Source organism: Neoarius graeffei, chromosome 13 (genome assembly GCF_027579695.1).
Source record: "Neoarius graeffei isolate fNeoGra1 chromosome 13, fNeoGra1.pri, whole genome shotgun sequence".
In the NCBI taxonomy this organism is placed as follows: domain Eukaryota; kingdom Metazoa; phylum Chordata; class Actinopteri; order Siluriformes; family Ariidae; genus Neoarius; species Neoarius graeffei.
Window position 1 is genome coordinate 28,601,848 of NC_083581.1, and position 24,153 is coordinate 28,626,000.

The 24,153-nt window shown below is 45.0% G+C and overlaps 1 protein-coding gene across 1 annotated transcript in view; it reads right to left on the reverse strand.

Annotated features, from left to right (window-relative positions):
• LOC132895888 (zona pellucida sperm-binding protein 3 receptor-like) overlaps positions 1–24,153 on the reverse strand; it is a 94,501-nt gene that overhangs the window by 50,672 nt on the left and 19,676 nt on the right. The window contains exons 3-7 of the mRNA XM_060936639.1: positions 18,495–18,683; positions 18,085–18,184; positions 17,874–17,947; positions 17,604–17,783; positions 17,311–17,487 (exon numbers count right to left, since the gene is read on the reverse strand). Of these exons, the coding sequence (XP_060792622.1) occupies positions 17,311–17,487; positions 17,604–17,783; positions 17,874–17,947; positions 18,085–18,184; positions 18,495–18,683 (720 nt within the window). The remainder of the gene's footprint in view (positions 1–17,310; positions 17,488–17,603; positions 17,784–17,873; positions 17,948–18,084; positions 18,185–18,494; positions 18,684–24,153) is intronic.

Here is a 24,153-nt window from a genome sequence, read left to right on the forward strand (position 1 = left end):
GCGCATCTACCCTTGACTGAGAACCAATCAACCAGTCATCCAGGTAGGGGGAGGATACGCATTCCCCTGCTCTGAAGTAGGGACAGTGCTGCCGTGACGAATCTCAAAGATTCTGGGAAGTATGCATCCTTCGGATCGATGGTTGTGAACCAATCGTCCTGTCTGATGCTGTTTAAGACATCGGATGTGCGCAGCATACCGAATTTGAAGACCTTGAGATGGTCATTCAAATGTCTCAGATCCAGTATGGGGCGAAGCCCACCCCCTTTTTTTGGGGGGGGGGGGGGATGATGAAATAGGTGGAATAAAACCCACTGTTTTGTGAAGGTGGATCTAATGGCTCGATGGCCCCCTTTTTCAGGAGGGTCAAGACCTCCTGGTGTACTGCCAGAGCTTTCATTTTGACCCCTTGAAATCTCGGCGGTCATCCTCTGGATTGTATGCTGTAACCCTGAGAGAGGGTGGATATAACCCAGGGGTCAGATGTTACCATTTCCCAGTAGGCAAGTTGTTGACTGGTGAAGTGTCCGACCACCGGAGTGGAGTAGCCAACGTCTGCCTCCATGCCCCCTACGGGGGGGGGGGGGGGGGGGGGGGGGGAGTGGGAATTGTACCCCGACGTGCCTGCGGTGGCACCAAAGAGCCGTCCTGGAATCACTGGGAGTGTGTGGAGGGCCCTCCTGCAGGGATCTGAGAGTGGTGACTGAGCCAACCGTACCTGACACCTGGCGAGAGTTAAAGATGACATTAGTCTGCCCAGCTCCCTGGACATGAAAGCAAATGCCTGCAGCGAGGCCTCGCTTAGGCTTTGCAGTGATGGGTCTGCTCCAGAAGACTGAAGAGCCTGAGACTGGGCCAGAATCAGGTGAGATAATGAATTGCCTATGCGTGTAGCCCGTGCTGCAGAGTCATAGCTCTTCCTGATGAAGTCATCGGTCAAACGACACTGTGGCCGTGGACAGCGAGCGTCGGGTCTCAACGCCTCCATGCTGACCAGACCCTGACTGGACGCATCCTGTATCTCTACAGCTCCTCGATAAAGGGGGCTGAAGGTGGAACAGTGAAAACAGCAGAGGGGGAGTCTAAAAAAGGCACTCTGCATCCGTACTTCAGATGGTGCTGTGTCCAACCCCAGGCGCCATTTTTATCGCGGGCTTGACCTTAGTGGAAAGCACGTCCTCCTCTTGAAGCTCCGCGGCCGGGGACAGCACCGGAGGCTGTGGCTCAGGAGGAGTAAATGAAGCAGCAGAGGCGAGAGCGTCAGCAGGCTGTGCTTCAGGCGGTTGTAGGTTATAGAGCAAAGCCTTAATCTCAGCAAGCTCTGAAGGACCACAATGGAAAAAAGTATTTTTACTTTTGTGTTATCCTCTGTAATATTTATATTATGTTTACATGTTATGTTTTTATTGCGAAATAAATCAATACAATACAAAAAGAGCCAAGGTGCCCACTTGTTGCGCCAAGGGGTCCACCTTCTGGTACTTGGGCCTACAGGGAGCCTCCCGTGACGGCTGCTTAGGGCGCTTCCTAGACTTAGGAGGCAGAGCGTAGTCGCTCGGTGCTGGGGGCAGTCGAAAACCCAAACTGCTTTCCAGCTGAGCAAGCCTAGCAGTGTGTCAAGCAAACAAAACGAAATATCCGCGGCGGAGTCAGGCGAACCTACTCACCCAACCGCGTTCAGGTAATCAGCAATCAAAGCTGAAATAAACAAGCTACAAGGCGAGAAAATACCCATGTGCTCGCGGTGAAACTAAAACTTATAATTAGAGGTTGCTGGCTGCCAAAGTCTGAGTGGACTCACTCATAACCGGTTTAGTTGAAAATACTTTACTTACCTTAAAGGTTTGAGACAATCAGCACATAAACATGACCGCTGTTTATTCTACTTACCTAACTATGGATTAGGTGACGGTAAACAAGCAGTGTCGAAGTACCAATACAGAGCCAAGCAACCAAATGAAATATCCGCGGCAGAGTCAGGAGCGAACACGCTCACCCAGCCGCGTTTAGGTAATCAGCAGTCAGCTGAAGTAAACAAGCTGCAGTGCGAATCAGAAGCGCATACAAGCACTAATTAAGTATCATACTTGCAACAAAACGATACTTATTAAATCGCTACAAGGCGAGAGAACACCGCTATGATCGCGGTGAAACTGAAACTTATAGTTAGAAGTTGCTATCTGCCGAAGTCAGAGCGAACTCACTCAGCTATCAGCTGAAGTAAACAAGCTGCAGTGCGAATCAGAAGTGCACACAAGCACCAATTAAGTATCATACTTACAACAAAACGATACTTATTAAATTGCTACAAGGCGAGAGAACACCCCTATGATCACAGTGAAACTGAAATTTATAATTAGAAGTTGCTAGTTGCCGAAGTCAGAGCGAACTTCACTCAGCAATTAGCTAAAGTAAACAAGCTACCTTGCGAATCAGAAGCGCACACAAGCATCAAATAAGTGTCATACTTGCAACAAAACGATACTTATTAGATCGCTACAAGGCGAGAAAACACCCCTATGATCGTGGTAAAACTGAAATTTATAATTGGAAGTTGCTAGCTGCCAGAGTCAGCGAACTTACTCATAACGGTTTCTTACCTTAAGCAAATGGCAAATCGCAGTCTTAAGAGGGTGAAAAAAAACGCAGCTCCAACCCGTTAAGGGTTTGCAAGACTCCAGCGATTGCTTTTAGAAAATAGTACTACTCGAATAATCTGCTCTGCACGAGAAGATGCAAGAGAATGCTTCCAGGGTGAATGCACCTTAAGTACCGGTGCAGTGACATACGTCACCCCCTGTCGCAAGCGACCTTGTTGGTATAGACCCCTTTCACTGACGTCACCCGAAACCAGAAGTAAACAGACCCTGCACCATTTTGGAAGACCAACAAACTCGTGATAAGGGGATAATAACGGCAGCGGTATGTGAACCCACGAGAATAAAGTGGAGTGGCAAACAACTTAAACAAACAAATCTGAGCTGTTTTATTTATGATTTATTGGCCCAACAGTAGACTTGAAAGAAACCTGTGTGAGACTTGGCAAAAAACTGTGGATATAATGGATAAGTCTGTGCATGATCTGCGGACACTTTGAGGTAAGCAAACGTAAGAAATTCAGATTTAAAACATGCTAAAGTGGCCCCAAGTTGATAACTGTATGAGGAGCAAGCCTCCCAGACTTCTACAATTTAATAATAATAATAATTTAGGATGGTTTGGGGCTTGCTTGCTGCTGCCAGGTTGGTTGTTGAGTAGCCTGACTGTTTTTTTTTTTCCTTGCGTGTGGTATCATTGTTGACGCGAGGTTGTTTTTTGAACATGCCAATGCGGACACTATTTCCCCTGATGAGTTATGACTTCAGACGCGATGCGTGTGTGGAGGTGTGGAGTCCGCGTGATATGTGCGTAAGGTAGGCTTCTCATGTGTTTGGAGATCCGCGCTCCGAGACAAGCGCAAGCACACACACACCCAAGGGAAAAAAAGGGGCCCCCCGAAAATATCAGCATAGTTCGAACACTGACTGTAGGCACTGGGTGTAAACAACAAATAGTTTACAATGTCTGGGTAGCAAACAGATGGCAGAATTGGTGTCAGGTCCTCCTTATGTTTCCATTCTCCCTTGCCCCGAGTCTTATCATATGGGTCAAACCCATCAATCACAGCCAGTTTCTCCACATACCGTGTCCTTTCTGCAACTGGTAATGTACTCACATAACCAGAATTATCATCCATCGTGTCACTTTACTCTCGCTCGTACTTGGTCTTCCAATATGGCGCCTAACAAAATCTCGCGGCGCGGTGACGACATGTGAAAGGGGTCTATACAGACACTCGAACTGCATGCGCATGTGATGGACATCCAGGTGCTTACAGCACCGCCTCTGGCGGTCAGGAGAAATGAAATAGAACGCATTTGAACAATAGACCTACCACGTGTCGACCAACCTGGCAGTGGCCCCGCTTGGCAAAAAAAAAATCAGACATTATGATCTTAGAAAACACTTTAGTGACGAACAGTTACAGACAGTAATATGTCGTGATATTATGTTATAAAATATTATTTTTCATTAGGCTATATATTAAATTATATATTAAATTTATATTCTAAAAATAACAGACTGTACTCATATCACAACCGGTTTATTGCACCATTGGAGATCAGATCACACAAGACATGAGTTAAATGACTCATTTTAAGGATTTAAGTAGGGTATTTAAAAGCATAGCCTAGGATTTCAAGCATATTTCAAGTTTAAAAGCAGTGCCAGGCTGGTACACTGGCAGCAGGTGCTGGTGCAGTGTCACTGTGTCCAACGTCGTCCATTTTAGGCCATTTAGGATCCGGCTGTCCTGGCACTTTGAAAAATTTTAGTAAGCTTTCTTGTTTTTTTGCCATTTTTTCCACAGCGAAACACATTTTTATTTACTTATTTATTTAATTTATTGTTTGATTTTTTTTCCCTTTGTGATGGTCACGGAGGTGATCTGATCCATTTAAATAGCTGCCAGAACACCGAATGAAATGAAAATAGCTGCCGGATCCGACGACGGAGGTTCCGGATCTTGTTCCGTCATGTTCCGGCTCAAATTAAGCCCTGGTTGTACCATAATTTAGAAGAAAAAGCAACCTGTATGCTTCAGTTAAGTCAAGTCAAGTCAACTTTATTGTCAAATATGCTATACATGCTCGACATACAGCACAGATGAAATATCAGTCCTCTCTGACCCACGGTGCAAACAGGCAATGCAATAAATAAAAATAGAATAATTGAAAAAAACAAACAATATAAACAGTATAAACACTCTAGATAGGAACTAGACATAGACTAAACACTCAAACAATATAAACAGTATAAATAAACAGTATAAACACTAGATAAGAACAAGACGTAGACTAAACACTCTAGATATGAACTAGACGTAGACTAAACACTCATATATATATATATATATATATATATCATCTCATTATCTCTAGCCGCTTTATCCTTCTACAGGGTCGCAGGCAAGCTGGAGCCTATCCCAGCTGACTAAGGGCGAAAGGCGGGGTACACCCTGGACAAGTTGCCAGGTCATCACAGGGCTGACACATAGACACAGACAACCATTCACACTCTCATTCACACCTACGGTCAATTTAGAGTCACCAGTTAACCTAACCTGCATGTCTTTGGACTGTGGGGGAAACCGGAGCACCCGGAGGAAACCCACGCGGACACGGGGAGAACATGCAAACTCCACACAGAAAGGCCTTCGTCGGCCCCGGGGCTCGAACCCGGACCTTCTTGCTGTGAGGCGACAGCGCTAACCACTACACCACCGTGCCGCCTATATATATACACACACACACACAGGTTCAAATAACCAAACAGTCAAGGGCACTTGAGGTATAGCAGGTAAACATGAAATAAGCAGAATAAACAAACTAGCAGCTATGAGGTAGTGCGGAATAGTGCAAATGAGCAAGGTAAAGTGAGATGTGAGGTCCCTGAGTTCAGTGTGTTAATGAACGATGAGATGTGTGTGTGTGTGTTTGGGGGAGGGAACTGTGAGGGTGACATGTCTGATGCTGAAGGGGGGGCAGGGGGGGTGGGCGAGCAGAATCTGTGGCAGGGGGCAGAGGGGGGAGGAGGGGCAGAACAGGGAGGGAGTTGAGCCTCCTGACCGCCTGGTGAAAGAAACTGTTCTTGAGCCTGCTGGTTTTGGCCCGGAGACTCCGCAGTCTCCTCCCCGATGGCAGCAGGCTGAAGAGGCTGTGAGATGGGTGGGTGGGGTCACCTGCAATCCTGATGGCTTTGCGGGTGAGACGGGAGTTATAAATATCTGTTAGAGAAGGGAGAGAGACACCAATGATCCTCTCAGCTGCTCTCACGATGCGCTGAGTTAGTATTTATCCATGATAAAAAGTCTTTGACAGTCCAGTAGAATTGATTATTATGATTTATTATTTATGACACTTATTGAATTTATTAAATTTATTATAAAGCTGGTAACTTTGGGACAACTCTTGTAAATTATTTGAACTCTTTCATGAAACTTTCAGATGCTTTGATGTCACATTCCTTAAGTGTATACACACGTCCAGTTGTAGTGCTAGGAACATCTATTTTAGAAAGTATGTGTTGCACAGGTACCCAGCACAAATCTTCTCTTCTGGGCCAGAAGAAACTTTTTTCTGGGCCGTGTGGATGCATGCATTGTATCAGAACATATTGCTGGGCTTCAGATGCCTCTCTGATGCTTCCAACCCACCAGTGATGGTCATAAACACAGGTTATATATTGGCCAGGTGTCATGTCACTGATCTGGAAGCCCTGTGAAACCTCTTCGTCTACATGTTCTACCTCTTCGTCTACAGTTGACTAAAAGTCCAGGAATTCCAGACACTCTGCTGACCTCAAGTGTTGTTGCATTGACTGGCTTGAAACAGTGGTTATCTCTAGTACCTGGCACTGTGACTGCCTTTGCAAATCTGCTTTCCAGCTCGTCAGCCATGGACTTCACACTTTCTTTACTGATTCAGATAAATTTGGAGAGTTGTCCCAAAGTTACCAGCTTTATAATAAATTTAATAAATTCAATAAGTGTCATAAATAATAAATCATCATAATCATAATAATCAATTCTATTGGACTATCAAAGACTTATCATGGATAAATACTAACTGAAGCATACAGGTTGCTTTTTCTTCTAAATTATGGTACAACAGAAATGTTGTAATGAAAAGTTTCAGTTTTCACCCATATTGGAGCTCCAATATTTCAGTATCTAAAGGTTGCATATACAGTAGGTTATCCTTCAGGTATAGTTTACCATGAAACAAATGAAGCATTTTGTTGAGTTTAAGCTGTGTGTCATAAATTCAGGGCATTTTGTTAGCATTTGAAAATGCTTTCATAGGCCATGAATGCTGTGCGTGTATGCGAACACCACATTTTCAAAAAATCATTTTGCAAAAATAAGGCAGAACGCCATCACAAATTTTGGATATCTTAAAACCAGACATCTAATCTTTCTAAAACAGTCAATTTTATGTTGGTGGATGCGGTAATTTTTTGCTATAACATGCCAAAAATGTCACCAAATTTTTTTTTTCCATTTTTAAACTTTAATATCTTCCAAACCGGGCGGCACGGTGGTGTAGTGGTTAGCGCTGTCGCCTCACAGCAAGAAGGTCCTGGGTTCGAGCCCCGGGGCCGGCGAGGGCCTTTCTGTGTGGAGTTTGCATGTTCTCCCTGTGTCCGCGTGGGTTTCCTCCGGGTGCTCCGGTTTCCCCCACAGTCCAAAGACATGCAGGTTAGGTTAACTGGTGACTCTAAATTGACCGTAGGTGTGAATGTGAGTGTGAATGGTTGTCTGTGTCTATGTGTTGGCCCTGTGATGACCTGGCGACTTGTCCAGGGTCACTTGTCCAGGGTCTGTGGCAGGGGGCAGAGGGGGGAGGAGGGGCAGAACAGGGAGGGAGTTGAGCCTCCTGACCGCCTGGTGAAAGAAACTGTTCTTGAGCCTGCTGGTTTTGGCCCGGAGACTCCGCAGTCTCCTCCCCGATGGCAGCAGGCTGAAGAGGCTGTGAGATGGGTGGGTGGGGTCACCTGCAATCCTGATGGCTTTGCGGGTGAGACGGGAGTTATAAATATCTGTTAGAGAAGGGAGAGAGACACCAATGACCGCCTTTCGCCCGTAGTCAGCTGGGATAGGCTCCAGCTTGCCTGCGACCCTGTAGAAGGATAAAGCGGCTAGAGATAATGAGATGAGATCTTCCAAACCGCTCATCACAGAGGGGCAGTTTTAGAATACACAGTACACAGTATATATGGGAAGGTGTATGTGCAATATCAAGCCTCTGTCTTTGAAATTGCACTTTCCACAGTCCTTCAAATATGCTGCCACAGAGCGTAGTGTAGAATTTTCCGAGCAAATTCAAGCCCCCAGAATTCTATGATAAACCAAAAGCACACATGTAAAAGTCCATATTTTACAAGTACCGGTGCCAGATTTTCACCCTTGAAAATTTGAAGGACCTAGCTTAAATACTTTTCTAGATACAGCAATCTCAAAGTAGCTCCCCCAAAAACTCTGCTCAAAACGGGTCCGAGGTTAGTTGCAAAAATATTTTTTATGACAAAACTAAGGAGTTGGGAGCTAAAATTTGGGACTTTTCCTATTGGGAAGTGTGTGAACCTCCTGGAATTTTTTCAGCCAAATCTGAGATGGTCGAGTGGGAGCATTTGCAGATTTGATATGGAATGACCCAGGCGACACATTCATCTGATGAAGTGTGATAATCACAAATAATACTAAATAACTAACTTCAAACACACTCATACCTCTTTTTTTTAAATTAAGGATTACAGTTCAAAGTTGTACAGACACAACACTGTTAAAGAGATTGACCGCTTAAGAACAATCAAGATTTTCTTAAGATCTGAAATTGTCTCAAAAGTGCAAATTTATTCAAAATCTAGGGAAATCAGGAAAAATACTCTAAAAAATTTTTCCTGAAAAGCACAGACGAAATCCCGCTGATTGTGAACACTGATGAACATTTTATATAAGAGCTCCTCCTCAGTCTTATCAAAGCAGTTTGGCATCAGTCAGAATGAATCCTTTGGTCCTAGAAAAAAAAGGATAAAGTACAAAACTTGTAAAAAGCATGATGTTAACACTGACACGCATGCTTCTAGGCAGTGCTGTAAATAAGTAGCATTAAGCAAGTTACATTCGGGTTACTGGCAACAGAGATTGCAAATGCAACTACAAAGTGTAGCAGATAAAAAAAAAGTGCAGATAAGAGTATAAATAATAGTATGTTGGTATTTTGCATTCTATTGTAATAATGCATTTTTTTCCTCCTTGACAGTTCAATAACTAGTTATACTCATTTTTGCTTTACTATCTAACTCCATACTGTTGTGCCTGGGAGTTGCTTGACACACCCATAAAATTTAACAAATTTATAGCTAGAGATGGCCAACAATTAGTCAGTAAATTTGAATAAATAAAGCACATAGGTGGATTAATGTGTCTTTGCTGGAATATAAGTGTAGCGAGTTTAACGTGTGGGTGGAGCACAGAAGACGGCAGGACAGAGATCAGGATTAAATAGTGCGCTTTTATTCCCGCACTTTTCAGTTGGGCATACACACAATACACTGAGATTCACACACACACTCGTGAATCTCCTCTCGGCGAGCTCCCCTCCGCTCTCACTCTCCCTCCTTAAATAGGGCGTGTTTTACTGGGGAGAACACACACACAAACACAGGTTAATTACACTCAGGTGAAGCGATTCTGCCACTTACCTTCCCCAACTCCGCCCTCCTGTCACAGACCGGCGCTTGACCACGCCCCCGCTGCCACATACCCCCACCGCCCGACTCAGGCCGGGCGCCCGTCCGGCCCGCAGCCGACTCCCGCAGCCGACTCCCCCCCCCCCCCGACGGGAGAGGAAGTCCGCCACGACCATCTGCGACCCCGGCCTGTGGACCACCTTGAAGTTGAAAGGTTGGAGCGCCAGATACCAACGGGTGATCCGCGCGTTGGCATCCTTCATGCGGTGGAGCCACTGGAGGGGCGCGTGGTCCGAACAGAGGGTGAAAGAGCGCCCCAGCAGGTAGTACCGGAGGGCGAGGACCGCCCACTTGATCGCCAGGCACTCCTTCTCGATGGTGCTGTAGCGCCCCTCACGCACTGACAGCTTTCGGCTGATGTATAACACTGGGCGGTCCTCTCCCCCCACCTGCTGGGACAAAACGGCCCCCAGCCCTCTGTCCAACGCATCCGTCTGTAACAAAAAAGGGAGAGAGAAGTCAGGGGAGTGCAAAAGTGGCCCCCCACACAGTGCAGCCTTTACCTCAGAGAAAGCCCGCTGGCACTGCTCCGTCCACTGGACCGGATCTGGCGCCCCTTTTTTAGTGAGGTCAGTCAGCGGGCTGGTGACGTCCGAATAATTAGGTATAAACCTACGATAATAGCCAGCCAGCCAGCCCCAGGAACTGTCTCACCCCCTTTTTGGTCTTGGGCCTCGGGCAGGCCGCAATCGCTGCTGTCTTATTAATTTGGGGACGCACCTGCCCGTTACCCAAGTGGAAGCCCAGATACCGTACTTCCACCCGCCCAATCGCACACTTCTTCGGGTTGGCCGTGAGCCCCGCCTGCCTCAGCGACCTAAGGACGGCCCTCAGATGTTGCAGGTGCCGCTGCCAGTCATTACTATAAATGATGATGTCATCTAAGTAAGCGGCCGCATAGGTGGCGTGGGGCCGGAGGACCCGGTCCATCAGCCGCTGAAACGTAGCGGGCGCCCCAAACAGCCCAAACGGAAGTGTGACGAACTGGTGTAAGCCGAACGGTGTGGAGAAGGCCGTTTTTTCCCGGGATAATGGAGTCAAGGGGATCTGCCAATATCCCTTCGTCAAATCCAGTGTCGAGTAAAAGCAAGCCGTGCCTAGTCGATCGAGCAGCTCATCAATACGAGGCATTGGGTACGCGTCGAATTTAGACACCGCGTTGACTTTTCTATAGTCCACACAGAACCGGACCGAGCCGTCGGCCTTGGGAACCAAGACCACCGGGCTGCTCCAGTCACTGTGGGACTCCTTGATGATGCCCATTTCGAGCATGGCCTGAAGTTCTTCCCAAACCACCTTTTTTTTGTGTTCGGGTAATCTATAAGGACGGCTACGCACTACCACCCCCGGGGGCGTCTCTATGTGGTGTTCTATGAGGTTGGTGCGACCGGGCAGGGGCGAGAACACATCCGAAAACTCGGTCTGCAACTGGGCGACCTCCGTGAGTTGGGTCGGGGAGAGGTGGTCTCCACAGGGGACCGGAGAGGTGCGAGACGCCAATGACCCTTTTTGGACCTCCGGCCCCAGCTCCGCCTTCTCCGGAACTACCAACACCAACGCCATGGGGACCTCCTCGTTCCAGAGTTTCAGCAGATTGAGGTGGTAGATCTGTAGCGCCCCCTCCCTGTCCGTTCGCCTCACCTCATAGTCGACATCCCCGACTCACCGTGTGACCTCAAAGGGCCCTTGCCACTTGGCGACTAATTTGGAGCTCGACGTGGGCAACAGGACGAGTACCTTATCTCCCGGAGTGAACTCTCTAAGGCGCGTGCCCTTGTTGTACAGGCGGGTTTGCCGTTCCTGGGCCTGCCGCAAATTCTCCTGAGTTAGGTGGGTGAACGTGTGGAGTTTTGCGCGCAGATCCATAACGTACTGAATTTCATTTTTGCTCTGTGAAGGTCCCTCCTCCCAATTTTCCCGCAGTACATCTAAGATGCCGCGCGGCTTACGCCCATACAATAATTCAAACGGGGAGAACCCCGTGGAGGCATGGGGGACCTCTCGCACTGCAAACAACAAGGGTTCGAGCCATTTATCCCAGTTACGTGCGTCCTCACTTACGAATTTTTTGATAATATTCTTGAGGGTGCGATTGAACCGTTCAACTAAACCGTCCGTCTGTGGGTGATACACGCTGGTGCGGATCGGCTTAATACCCAATAGCCCATACAGTTCGCTCAGTGTTTGTGACATAAACGAGGTGCCTTGGTCAGTCAGAACCTCTTTCGGGATTCCGACCCGGGAGATGACGTGGAAGAGGGCCTCTGCAATACTACGTGCGGAGATATTGCGGAGAGGCACCGCTTCCGGGTATCGCGTTGCATAGTCCACCAGAACCAATATAAAGCGGTACCCTCGTGTTGACCGATCTAATGGCCCGACGAGATCCATCCCAATTCTTTCAAACGGGGTCTCGATTAATGGTAGGGGGCGCAAGGGCGCTTTTGGAATGGCCGCTGGATTTACTAATTGGCATTCGCGGCACGCCGTACACCACTTACGGACGTCGCCGCGAATCCCCGGCCAATAGAATCGGGCCATTATCCGGGCGAGTGTCTTATCCTGCCCGAGGTGTCCCGCCATGGGATTAAAGTGAGCTGCATGGAATACCAATTCCCGGCGGCTCTTTGGAATTAACAACTGGGTGACTCGCTCTTTCGTCTGAGTGTCCTGCGTCACTCGGTATAACCTATCCTTCAAAATGGAAAAAGAGGGAAAGGACGGGGTGGCGTTCGGCTGGAGCGTTTGACCATCGATTACTCTCACTTGGTCAAACGCGTGTCGCAGAGTCTCGTCTCGCAATTGTTCCAGTGGGAAATCCGCGAGGGATTCCCCAATAGAAAGAGGAGGGGCCGGGGGCCCCTCACTCTGTCGCGGAGATGACGTAGACGGCTCTGCGACCGCAGCTCCAGCCAAAGCGACACCGGGACCCTCCCCTGACAACCGGCAGGACCCACTCTTTACTAGGCGTGCCGTCAACCCCCGAAATCCCGGCCAATCAGTCCCCAAGATCAAAGAGTGGGTAAGGCGAGGATTAACCGCCGCCTTCACTATCGATTTTTCCCCTCTGAAATGTATGTGGACCGACACCAACGGGTAGCTGTGAATATCCCCGTGCACACACAACACCTTCACCCCTTGTGCTCCCCCCAATGCCTCGTCTTGCACCAGGCTTTGGCGGATCGAGGTCCGATTGCAACCCGAATCCACCAATGCCTGATATGTCGCCCCTTGTACACTTACCGGTTTGCGATATGCTCCGGCCCGATCGAGGGCAGCCTCTGGCGCATCGGGGATCCGCACCACCGCCCCCACCTCCATCGCTGCACACTGATGCTGCAGGTGGCCCGGTTCCCTGCAGCGCCAGCAAACTGGCCCGGGCCTCCCCTCTGCAGCTGTGTTTTGAGGGTCACTCACCTGAGGGGGGGGAGAGACAGACACAGAAGGGAGAAACGGGAGGGCACCACGGGTGCGGCGGGCCGGCTGGGGTGGAGCCGGCCCCCGCCTCCGTGGTGGGGGAATGGGGCGAGGACGGGACACGGGAGGAGGGGGAAGAGAGAGAGAGAGAAGAGGAGAGAGAAGACGATGTCATCCATTGTCCTGCCGCCGGGACAGCCGCCAGATGATCCTCCGCCAGTCCCACGGCCTGATCCAGCGACGCCGGGCGGTGGCACTGGACCCACTCCGCGGTTCCGGCGGGTAGGCGGGCGATGAACTGTTCCAGCGCCACCTGGTCGATGATTCCCTCGGTGTCGCGATCTTCCGCCCTCAGCCACCGCCAGCAGGCGTCCCGGAGCTGCTGGCTGAACGTGAACGGGCTGCCGACTTCCTCCATTCGCAGCGCACGGAAGCGCTGGCGCTGCTGCTCCGGCGTTCGTCCCACGCGCTGGAGGACAGCCCGGCGAAGGTCGGCGTAGGCCAGCCGGCGGTCGGCGGGGAGCTGTAGTGCGGCTAACTGCGCCTCTCCCGTCAGGAGGGGGAGGAGGCGCGCCGCGCGCTGCTCCATCGGCCACCCCGAGGCTTCGGCGACCTGCTCAAACAACGCGATGAAAGCCTCGGGGTCGTCCTGCGGGCCCATCTTGGTCAAAGTGATGGGAGATGGGCCCGCGGCCGGGGCGCTGGTGGACCCCGCCAACGCGAGGAGGCGCCGGAACGCCTCTCGGTCTTCCTGTTGAGCCAGCACCAGGGCTTCAAAGCGGCGCTCCTGCTCCTTCCGGAGCGTGACGAGTGCCTGGTGCTGGCTCTGCTGAGCCGTGGCGAGGGCGTGGACCAAGTCCGCGAACGGGGAGGATTCCATGGGGCTGCCGGACAGGTGCTCCACCGTCCCGGGTTTCGGCACCACTGTAGCGAGTTTAACGTGTGGGTGGAGCACAGAAGACGGCAGGACAGAGATCAGGATTAAATAGTGCGCTTTTATTCCCGCACTTTTCAGTCGGGCATACACACAACACACTGAGATTCACACACACACTCGTGAATCTCCTCTCGGCGAGCTCCCCTCCGCTCTCACTCTCCCTCCTTAAATAGGGCGCGTTTTACTGGGGAGAACACACACACAAACACAGGTTAATTACACTCAGGTGAAGCGATTCTGCCACTTACCTTCCCCAACTCCGCCCTCCTGTCACAGACCGGCACTTGACCACGCCCCCGCTGCCACAATAAGTATGTTCTTGTAAGAATCTACATATGAAGTATGGATGACAGCATTTAAATAGAGATAATGGTTAGTATTTTGTTCGCCTGCTTGAGTCTAAAGACATGGAGCACTTTAGGAGAATGGTTCCTATCATTTCCTTTCCTGTTGAATGTCCATGTCCTTCATGGGAGAATAATGAAGAGTTTGGTTCCAAAACGTGATGAGCGCCATTTTCAAAAAAAAATTCAAGTTCTTGCCAAAAGAAGTTTGGCGTTTGATCGCTATTCAAAGTCAATTTTATACAAAACACAATATCCACCACATTTCTCATCTCATCTCATTATCTGTAGCCGCTTTATCCTGTTCTACAGGGTCGCAGGCAAGCTGGAGCCTATCCCAGCTGACTATGGGCGAAAGGCGGGGTACACCCTGGACAAGTCACCAGGTCATCACAGGGCCGACACATAGACACAGACAACCATTCACACTCACATTCACACCTACGGTCAATTTAGAGTCACCAGTTAACCTAACCTGCATGTCTTTGGACTGTAGGGGAAACCGGAGCACCCAGAGGAAACCCACGCGGACACGGGGAGAACATGCAAACTCCGCACAGAAGGGCCCTCGCCGGCCCCGGGGCTCGAACCCAGGACCTTCTTGCTGTGAGGCGACAGCGCTAACCACTACACCACCGTGCCGCCCCCACCACATTTCTCTGCATTGCATATCCCCCTTTCTTTCCAAACCACAACAACCACCACTACTGATTTTCTGCAGAATTCTGCTTGCTCCCTGGGCCAAGGTGGACCTGGGAGCAATGGAGACCAAGGGGTCACTCCACATTCCCCACAACTCTAGCTCTCCTGAGCCAGAGTCTCTCCACCGGTTGCAGTTTTAGGTCTTACCCAGGACCAATTGGTTGGACCAGCTCTTAATTAGGGGTATCATACAAAAGGGGGTGAATACTTCTGCACACTCCAGATTTCTGTTTTTCATCTTAATTATTGTTTGTGTCACAATAAAACAATTTACACCTTTAAAGTTGTAGGCATGTTGTGTCAATTGAATGGTGCTAACCCTCCAAAAATCAACTTTAATTCCAGCTTGTAATGCAACAAAACAGGACAAATGCCAAGGGGGATGAATAATTTTGCAAGACACTGTAGTTTCAAGATAGTTTGCTTCATATGTATACAAGCATCTGGATGTCATCATAAAAACAGTAACCTGAAGACTGTAGCAAAACAATTCCCTGGTAATGTTGTGTTGTTGGCAAGAGCCGACTACAACCCCGATTCCAAAAAAGTTGGGACAAAGTACAAATTGTAAATAAAAACAGAATGCAATAATTTACAAATCTCAAAAACTGATATTGTGTTTACAATAGAACATAGACAACATATCAAATGTTGAAAGTGAGACATTTTGAAATTTCATGACAGCAACACATCTCAAAAAAGTTGGGACAGGGGCAATAAGAGGCTGGAAAAGTTAAAGGTACAAAAAAGGAACAGCTGGAGGACCAAATTGCAACTCATTAGGTCAATTGGCAATAGGTCAGCAGCTCTCAGAAGTAAAGATGGGAAGAGGATCACCAATCCCCCTAATTCTGCGCCGACAAATAGTGGAGCAATATCAGAAAGGAGTTCGACAGTGTGAAATTGCAAAGAGTTTGAACATATCATCATCTACAGTGCATAATATCATCAAAAGATTCAGAGAATCTGGAAGAATCTCTGTGCGTAAGGGTCAAGGCCGGAAAACCATACTGGGTGCCCGTGATCTTCGGGCCCTTAGACAGCACTGCATCACATACAGGCATGCTTCTGTATTGGAAATCACAAAATGGGCTCAGGAATATTTCCAGAGAACATTATCTGTGAACACAATTCACCGTGCCATCCGCCATTGCCAGCTAAAACTCTATAGTTCAAAGAAGAAGCCGTATCTAAACACGATCCAGAAGCGCAGACGTCTTCTCTGGGCCAAGGCTCATTTAAAATGGACTGTGGCAAAGTGGAAAACTGTTCTGTGGTCAGACGAATCAAAATTTGAAGTTCTTTATGGAAATCAGGGACGCCGTGTCATTCGGACTAAAGAGGAGAAGGACAACCCAAATTGTTATCAGTGCTCAGTTCAGAAGTCTGCATCTCTGATGGTATGGGGTTGCATTAGTGTGTGGGGCATGGGCAGCTTACACATCTGGAAAGACACCACCAATGCTGAAAGGTATATCCAGGTTCTAGAGCAACATATGCTCCCATCCAGACGACGTCTCTTTCAGGGAAGACCTTGGATTTTCCAACATGACAATGCCAAACCACATACTGCATCAATTACAGCATCATGGCTGTGTAGAAGAAGGGTCCGGGTACTGAACTGGCCAGCCTGCAGTCCAGATCTTTCACCCATAGAAAACATTTGCCGCATCATAAAACGGAAGATACGACAAAAAAGACCTAAGACAGTTGAGCAACTAGAATCCTACAGTACATTAGACAAGAATGGGTTAACATTCCTATCCCTAAACTTGAGCAACTTGTCTCCTTAGTCCCCAGATGTTTACAGACTCTTGTAAAGAGAAAAGGGGATGTCTCACAGTGGTTAACATGGCCTTGTCCCAACTTTTTTGAGATGTGTTGTTGTCATGAAATTTAAAATCACCTAATTTTTCTCTTTAAATGATACATTTTCTCAGTTTAAACATTTGATACGTCATCTATGTTCTATTCTGAATAAAATATGGAATTTTGAAACTTCCACATCATTGCATTCCGTTTTTATTTACAATTTGTACTTTGTCCCAACTTTTTTGGAATCGGGGTTGTAATATGAAAGCCTTTTTTCATTCGCTACACATCTGCACAAAACTTTAACTTTGCTGGAAGTTTAAAATATCTTAAAGGAGATGCATTTGGAACGCATTTAACTGTATGTTTATAAAGAATACATTAAACTGTATAATTTCAATGGATGCAAATTGTAACTTACTGTAATTGTATTACAACAATAAAAATCACTTGCCAGGAAATTAATTATTAAAACAAGCATATAAACAAAAAATATGACCAATCGTCACAGCTGTCTAGCCTGAGTACACAAAGAAAACTGATTTGAAAACATTACATCTAAAATTATTATATGTATTAAAATTATTAAATTTTTACAACAAGTGCAAGCTATGCTTAAATTCATTATGTACATGAAGAGCTGTCCTATTTATGACAAGTTTATAATCATTATTTTGACCAGAGAGTAACCCTCTCATTGTCAAGTCAGAACCTCAAGATTAGAAAAACACTGATTAATCTTACGGATGCACTCAGGGGGAGGTGGATTCCATCCATTTACATCACAGACCAGGTAATCAGATCCAGTCATGGTGTACCCTTCAATACATTGGTATCGGACGAAATTTTTATATCTGTAGGGTGGTGGTTTTCCTTCAACTCTAACTGCATTTTTAATGTTGGGTGTTTCACACATTACCACTGCAAAAGCAAAAAGACAGAACAGAAACGTGAATTATAATATAAAATACCGCATAACAGGTTTCAGGGAAAATACTGATTGTTAACTGAGAACAAAAACCTCCAGTGTAACTCACATTTACACTGAGGAGGAGAAGGATGAAAGGTTCCATTATCAGAACAGGTTATTGTGGATTCTCCAGTAAGAGAGTAATCTCCACTACAAGAGTACACGACTGCTTGATTATAATTATAGGATGTGTCCACGGGCTCAAACTCTCCATTTGGTATAGCGGGAGGTGGTTCACATTTTACCACTAAAAGAAAAAAAAAGACAAATTTGGTTCAATATTTTCTGTACAGTTTTTCTTTACAGTTTTATAAATCAACACAAAATCTTTCAGTACCTTCACACACAGGGTCTCTCCCATCCCATCCATTGTCACGACAATTGCTAGTTTTTTGTCCAACAAGCATATATCTACAAATAGACAGTTGACAGGTTCTAAATACACATTTTAACAATGCACAGTCTTTGATGCACTTACATGTGCACATAAAAACAATGTAAAGCACACAAACAAAGAATTAAAAAGATAAAAGTTCAGACAACTTTACCCTTCATTACACTGTGCTTCGGCTGTTGCACCAAACAGATGTCCATTTGGATAAATATACTTCCCACTGGAAAGATCAGAAAGAAGTCCACAGGACTTTTCTAAAAAAAGTGTACAAATATGAAAAGATTTTTACAAGATAACAATTCTTACATGGCCATGCTACAGAAAATATTTTGTAAAATAATTCCTCGACTACATCCGTTAGATCTTTATTCTTAGTTATATAGTAGTGAGTCCCATGATTAATATCTGTCACCATGTATACTTACATATTCAAATTAATTATTTAATTCAACTCTAAAAACACAAAAGAAGAAAATGACCAAAGAAAAGTTCAGGTACACAGACATTCTGAGGAAGAACTTGAGAAGTTGTGAGCAATGACAAAGTGTGTGTAAGGAGAATTACTTGTGCAATTAAGCTCCAGTTTGGTCCACTCTGTTCCAAAACAGGTAATACTCTTGGACGCTAATGAACTCACAGGCCGATAACCAATAGAACACTTGAATGTTACAGTGGCCCCATTTGGGAATGTCTCCTGACCAGAGTCATCAACTATAACCCTGTTTTCCCCAACATCAGGTCTCTTACATTGTGCTGAGAAGGTAAAATAGAATATATAGCATTAATACAGCAGAATACATTTCACAAGATACCAATAAGACACACTCCATACCAGAACTTAGAAAAGACAAAAGTGAAGTGTGTTTTATGAAAGAACTCATTGGATGAAAAAAAAATACCCCCCTCCCCCAATATGGCAGACATTTTTATCGAAAGTGAATTACTGTTGAGCAGATAAGGGTTAATAGCTTTGCTCCAGAACCTTCACTTCAACCCTGTTGGATTTTGTATTATATTATTGTTCTCCTCTTAGTATTTAAGGCAAACTCATCCATGCCATGTATATCAAACATGTTAAACAAAAAAGTTGTAACCCTTTTGTTCAACCATTTGTGTAAATTGTCCTTTAACATTGTGTGTTTAGTCTATCTACTTTTAGTTTCTCCTCCAAAGACATTCTGGGGGGGGGATTTAATTGAGTAAATAATCCATCTATGTAATTTGTATTCATTACCACTGCAACAATATTTCACATGTACTGATGATGTGTTCAGGATGTATCTCAAAAATATAGGCTAAATGGAGATCTCACTGTGTGTTGTGGATGCGGCACTCTGTGTAACCACTTGACAATACGGTCACTGATAGGCTACACAAATCTACACTTAAGAAGTAAGAACTAGTCTTGCTTCTTCATACTATTCTGTGCATTTTTCCTGCAATTCTTATTGGTGCTCTCCTTCATTAAAAATTCACTTCTTACCAAAGCTTTGGAAGATAGCTTCATAAATCATAAATGAGCAAACGTGCAAAGTAAAAGTCTACTTAACACAAATTTGCAAGTTACACAAACTGTCAGATTGTATCATATTAGATAGCTATGTAAGCATGAGCACAACTTATACCTGACATCATATCCAACATTAGTAAAATTATTGTGACTGAAATCAAACACCACAGCCAATGTTCCCATAGAATTCCTACACTGCCCAGCCAAAAAAAAAAAAAAGTGCCATTTGGATTTAAATAAGCAAATACACAAGAGCCTTTTATTAGATAATTACTGCAATGATTGTTTCAGCTGGCAACAATTCTTTTAATCCTAACTGATGCAGTGAGTAGCTTCTCAGTTCTTAAACAAAACATGTCAGAAGACATGTATCCCGTGCTCATGGAAAAGATGTTGCTGTGTTTCAGAAGTGCCAGATTACTGGCCTGCATCAAGCAAACAAAACAACTAAGGAGATTACTGCAATGACTGCAATTGGGTTAAGAACTGTCCAATGTATTATTAAAACCTGGAAGGATAGTGGTGAACCATCAACTTTGTGGAAAAAATGTGGTTGGAAAAAGATCCTGACTGACCATAATCAGAGATCACTTAAATGCTTGGTGAGGTCGAATTGTTTATTAAAAAAAAACAAAAAAAACAGTAGAACTCACTACTATGTTTAATAGTGAAATTAAGAGCATTTCCATGCTCACAATGTAATGAGAACTCACAGGATTGGGACCAATCAGCCATGTGACCAAAAGAAAACCACTTGTTAGGAAGACTAATCAGGAGAAAAGGCTTCAATTTGCTAGGGAGAATAAAGATTGAACTCTGGAGCAATGGAAAAAGGTCATGTGGTCTGATGAGTCCAGATTTACCGTATTCCTGAGTGATGGGTGTGTCAGGGTAAGAAGGGAAGCACATAAAGCAATGCATCCATCATGCCTAGTGGCCACTGTACAAGCCTCTGGAGGCAGTGTTATGATCTGGGGTTGCTTCAGTTGGTCAGGTCGAGGCTCAGCAAAGTTCTGGGGCAATAAATTGAAGTCAGCTGATGACCTGAATGTACTGAATGACCAGGTTATCACATTAATGGATTTTTCCCCCTGATGGCACAGGCATAAAATCAAGGGTGAGACTGTAAAAGAGTGGTTCAAGGAGCATGAGGAATCATTTTCACACATGAATTGGCCACCACAGAGTCCCGACCTCAACCCCACTGAGAACCTTTAGGATGTGCTGGAGAAGACTTTACACAGTGGTTCAACTCTCCCATCTGAGAACGCAAGATCTTGGTGAAAAATTAATACAACTCTAGACTGAAATAAATGTGACATTGCATAATTTTATCAAAACAATGCCACGGCAAACACATGCTGTAATCAAAGGTAAAGGCGATCCAACCAAAAAATTGCATGACACTTTTTTTTTTTGGACAGGGCAGTATATCGCAACAAATGGAGGAACAACTCCCTATTAAGCTCATGAGACAAGAATTTTGACTTAGCGATACCAAGTATTGTTATGTGACAATCACACTGGCCCTTATTCAACAAAGTTGCATAGAAACGAGTGCAGGTGTGAGTAGACAGAATGACATACAAACAAATGTGTGTCTGATTAATTAAAATGTCTTCTGACAAAATTAGCACTGACTGAGTGCTTGCTGAAAGCAATTTAGGCTATCAAGATCATAGGGTGCTCTGAAAGATGACTCCAAAATCAAAAGAAAGGAAGGGTGGGGGGAGTGTTCAGTAAAGCTGGGTAAGAGGTTGGTATCCAGTTGTGAAAGTGACAGTTGTATAAGTGTGATCCATTTTTTATTTTGTTTTCAATGAAACTATTTAATACCATAATTTGTATAAAAAAAACACAACCTGTACCCCTTTCCAACCTCATCTGTATGCAGTCATGTTAAGTCTATTTAGGACTGTTTTTTAATGTGCAATAGAACTTGAATAGGTCAGATTTAATTAAATCATCGTTTATAAATGTTGATGAAAAAAAGGAAACTTTAAATCCTGAACAAATCCTTAGTTCATTTACTGAACACCAAAATAAATTTATCAAGCTAAAAGGAATAAAAGCACATTTGAGATGCTTGTGTTGATGCACTTGGGCTGAAAGTTATGTAATAGCCTTTTTAAAATACACACACACACACACACACACACACACACACACACACACACACACACACACACACACACAGATGATATCTAGATCAGACTTTTGGTGCTTCTTGTACACAAATGCACTTGTTACTCAATTAAAGGACTAATAAGCTAATAAAGATCCATGACAGTACCTTACTGTATGTATACAAATTTCATACAACCCCATTTCCAAAAAATCATGGAAACCCAATGTTTCATTGAAAATAGTACAAAGACAACATATCAAATGTAAAAAACAAATTTTTCTGTTATGTCAAAACTCATTTTGAATTTGATGCCAGCAACACATTTCAAAAAAAGTTGGAACAAGGTATGTTTATTACTGTGTTGCATCACCTCTACTTTTAACAATACTCTAAATGTTTGGGAACTGAAGAAACCAGTTGCCAATTGCTGTAGTTTTGAAAGTGAAATGTCCCATTCTTGCCTGATAAAGAATTTCAGTTACAGTTCGTGGTCTCCTTTGTCATATGTTTCATTTCATAACGCACCAAGTGTTTTCAGTGGAAGACAGGTCTGGACTGCAGGCAGGCCAGTTTGGCACCTGGACTCTTATTAAGGAGCCATGCAGTTATAATATGTACAGAACTCCTATTTGGCATAGCCTTGGTAAAATAAACAAAGCCTTCCCTGAAAAAGACATCTGAATTCCAGCACGTTCCTCCAAAACCTGTATGTCATTCAGTATTAATGGTGCCTTCCCATTTGTGCAGGCTACCCATGCCATTTGCACCAATACACCTCCATACTATCACATATGCTGGTTTTTGAACCATGTTGATAACAAGCCGGATGGTCCCTCTCCTCTTTAGCCCGAAGGATGATGAAATCTCATCTCATCTCATTATCTCTAGCCGCTTTATCCTTCTACAGGGTCGCAGGCAAGCTGGAGCCTATCCCAGCTGACTACGGGCGAAAGGCGGGGTACACCCTGGACAAGTCGCCAGGTCATCACAGGGCTGACACATAGACAACCATTCACACTCACATTCACACCTACGGTCAATTTAGAGTCACCAGTTAACCTAACCTGCATGTCTTTGGACTGTGGGGTTATCTGCAGTATGTAGTAGCAACGACTTCATGAATTTTTTTAATGACAAAATTGAGAATATCCGACAAAAAATTCAAACTACTAATTTAAGGTTAGACAATGAAAGTGACCTTGTAGTTAACAATATAACTGTATCAGATCATCAGTTAGAATGTTTTACTCCCCTAAAAGAAACTGAATTACTCTCATTAATCTCTACATCAAAAGCCTCAACTTGCGTACTAGATCCCTTACCGACACATCTATTCAAACAGATAATGCCTGGAGTAATTGAACCGCTTCTAAAAATAATAAATTCTTCTCTTATGATTGGCTATGTACCCAAATCCTTTAAACTAGCAGTTATCAAACCCCTGATTAAAAAACCTGACCTTGATCCCTGTCAGCTGTCCAATTATCGGCCAATATCAAACCTCCCCTTTATCTCCAAGATCCTTGAAAAAGCTGTGGCACAGCAGTTATGCTCATATTTACATAGGAATAACATCCATGAAATGTATCAGTCAGGATTTAGACCTCATCATAGCACAGAGACAGCACTGGTTAAAGTAGTAAACGACCTACTGTTGGCGTCTGATCAGGGCTGTGTCTCGCTACTTGTGTTGCTTGACCTTAGTGCAGCATTTGATACCATTGATCATTCCATTCTTCTGGATAGACTAGAAAATGTTGTGGGAGTTAAGGGAATGGCCCTCTCCTGGCTCAGGTCTTATCTAACTGATCGTTATCAGTATGTCGATATAAATGGTGATATTTCTAGACGTACCGAGGTAAAGTTTGGTGTTCCACAAGGTTCTGTCTTGGGTCCACTGCTTTTTTCTCTATATATGTTACCTCTGGGCGATATTATTCGTAAACATTGTATTAGTTTCCACTGTTATGCTGATGACACACAGTTGTATGTCTCTGCAAAACCTGATGAGAGACACCAGCTTAATAGAATTGAGGAATGTGTTAAGGACATTAGACACTGGATGCTCGTTAATTTCCTTCTGCTTAACTCTGACAAGACTGAAGTACTTGTGCTAGGACCACATACAGCTAGAAGTAAGTTTTCTGATTACACAGTAACTCTGGATGGCCTTTCTGTTTCTTCACGTGCAGCAGTAAAAGACCTCGGAGTGATTATTGACCCCAGTCTTTCATTCGAAACTCACATTGATAACATCACCCGGATAGCTTTCTTTCATCTCAGAAATATTGCAAAGATAAGAAATTTAATGTCATTGCATGATGCAGAAAAACTAGTCCATGCTTTCGTTACCTCCAGGTTGGATTATTGTAATGCCTTACTGTCTGGATGTTCCAATAAGTGCATAAACAAGCTCCAGTTAGTTCAAAATGCCGCAGCAAGAGTCCTTACTAGAACTAGAAAATATGACCACATCACGCCTGTCTTATCCACACTGCATTGGCTCCCAATCAAATTTCGTATTGATTATAAAATACTACTATTGACCTTTAAAGCACTAAATGGTCTCGCACCACAGTACCTGA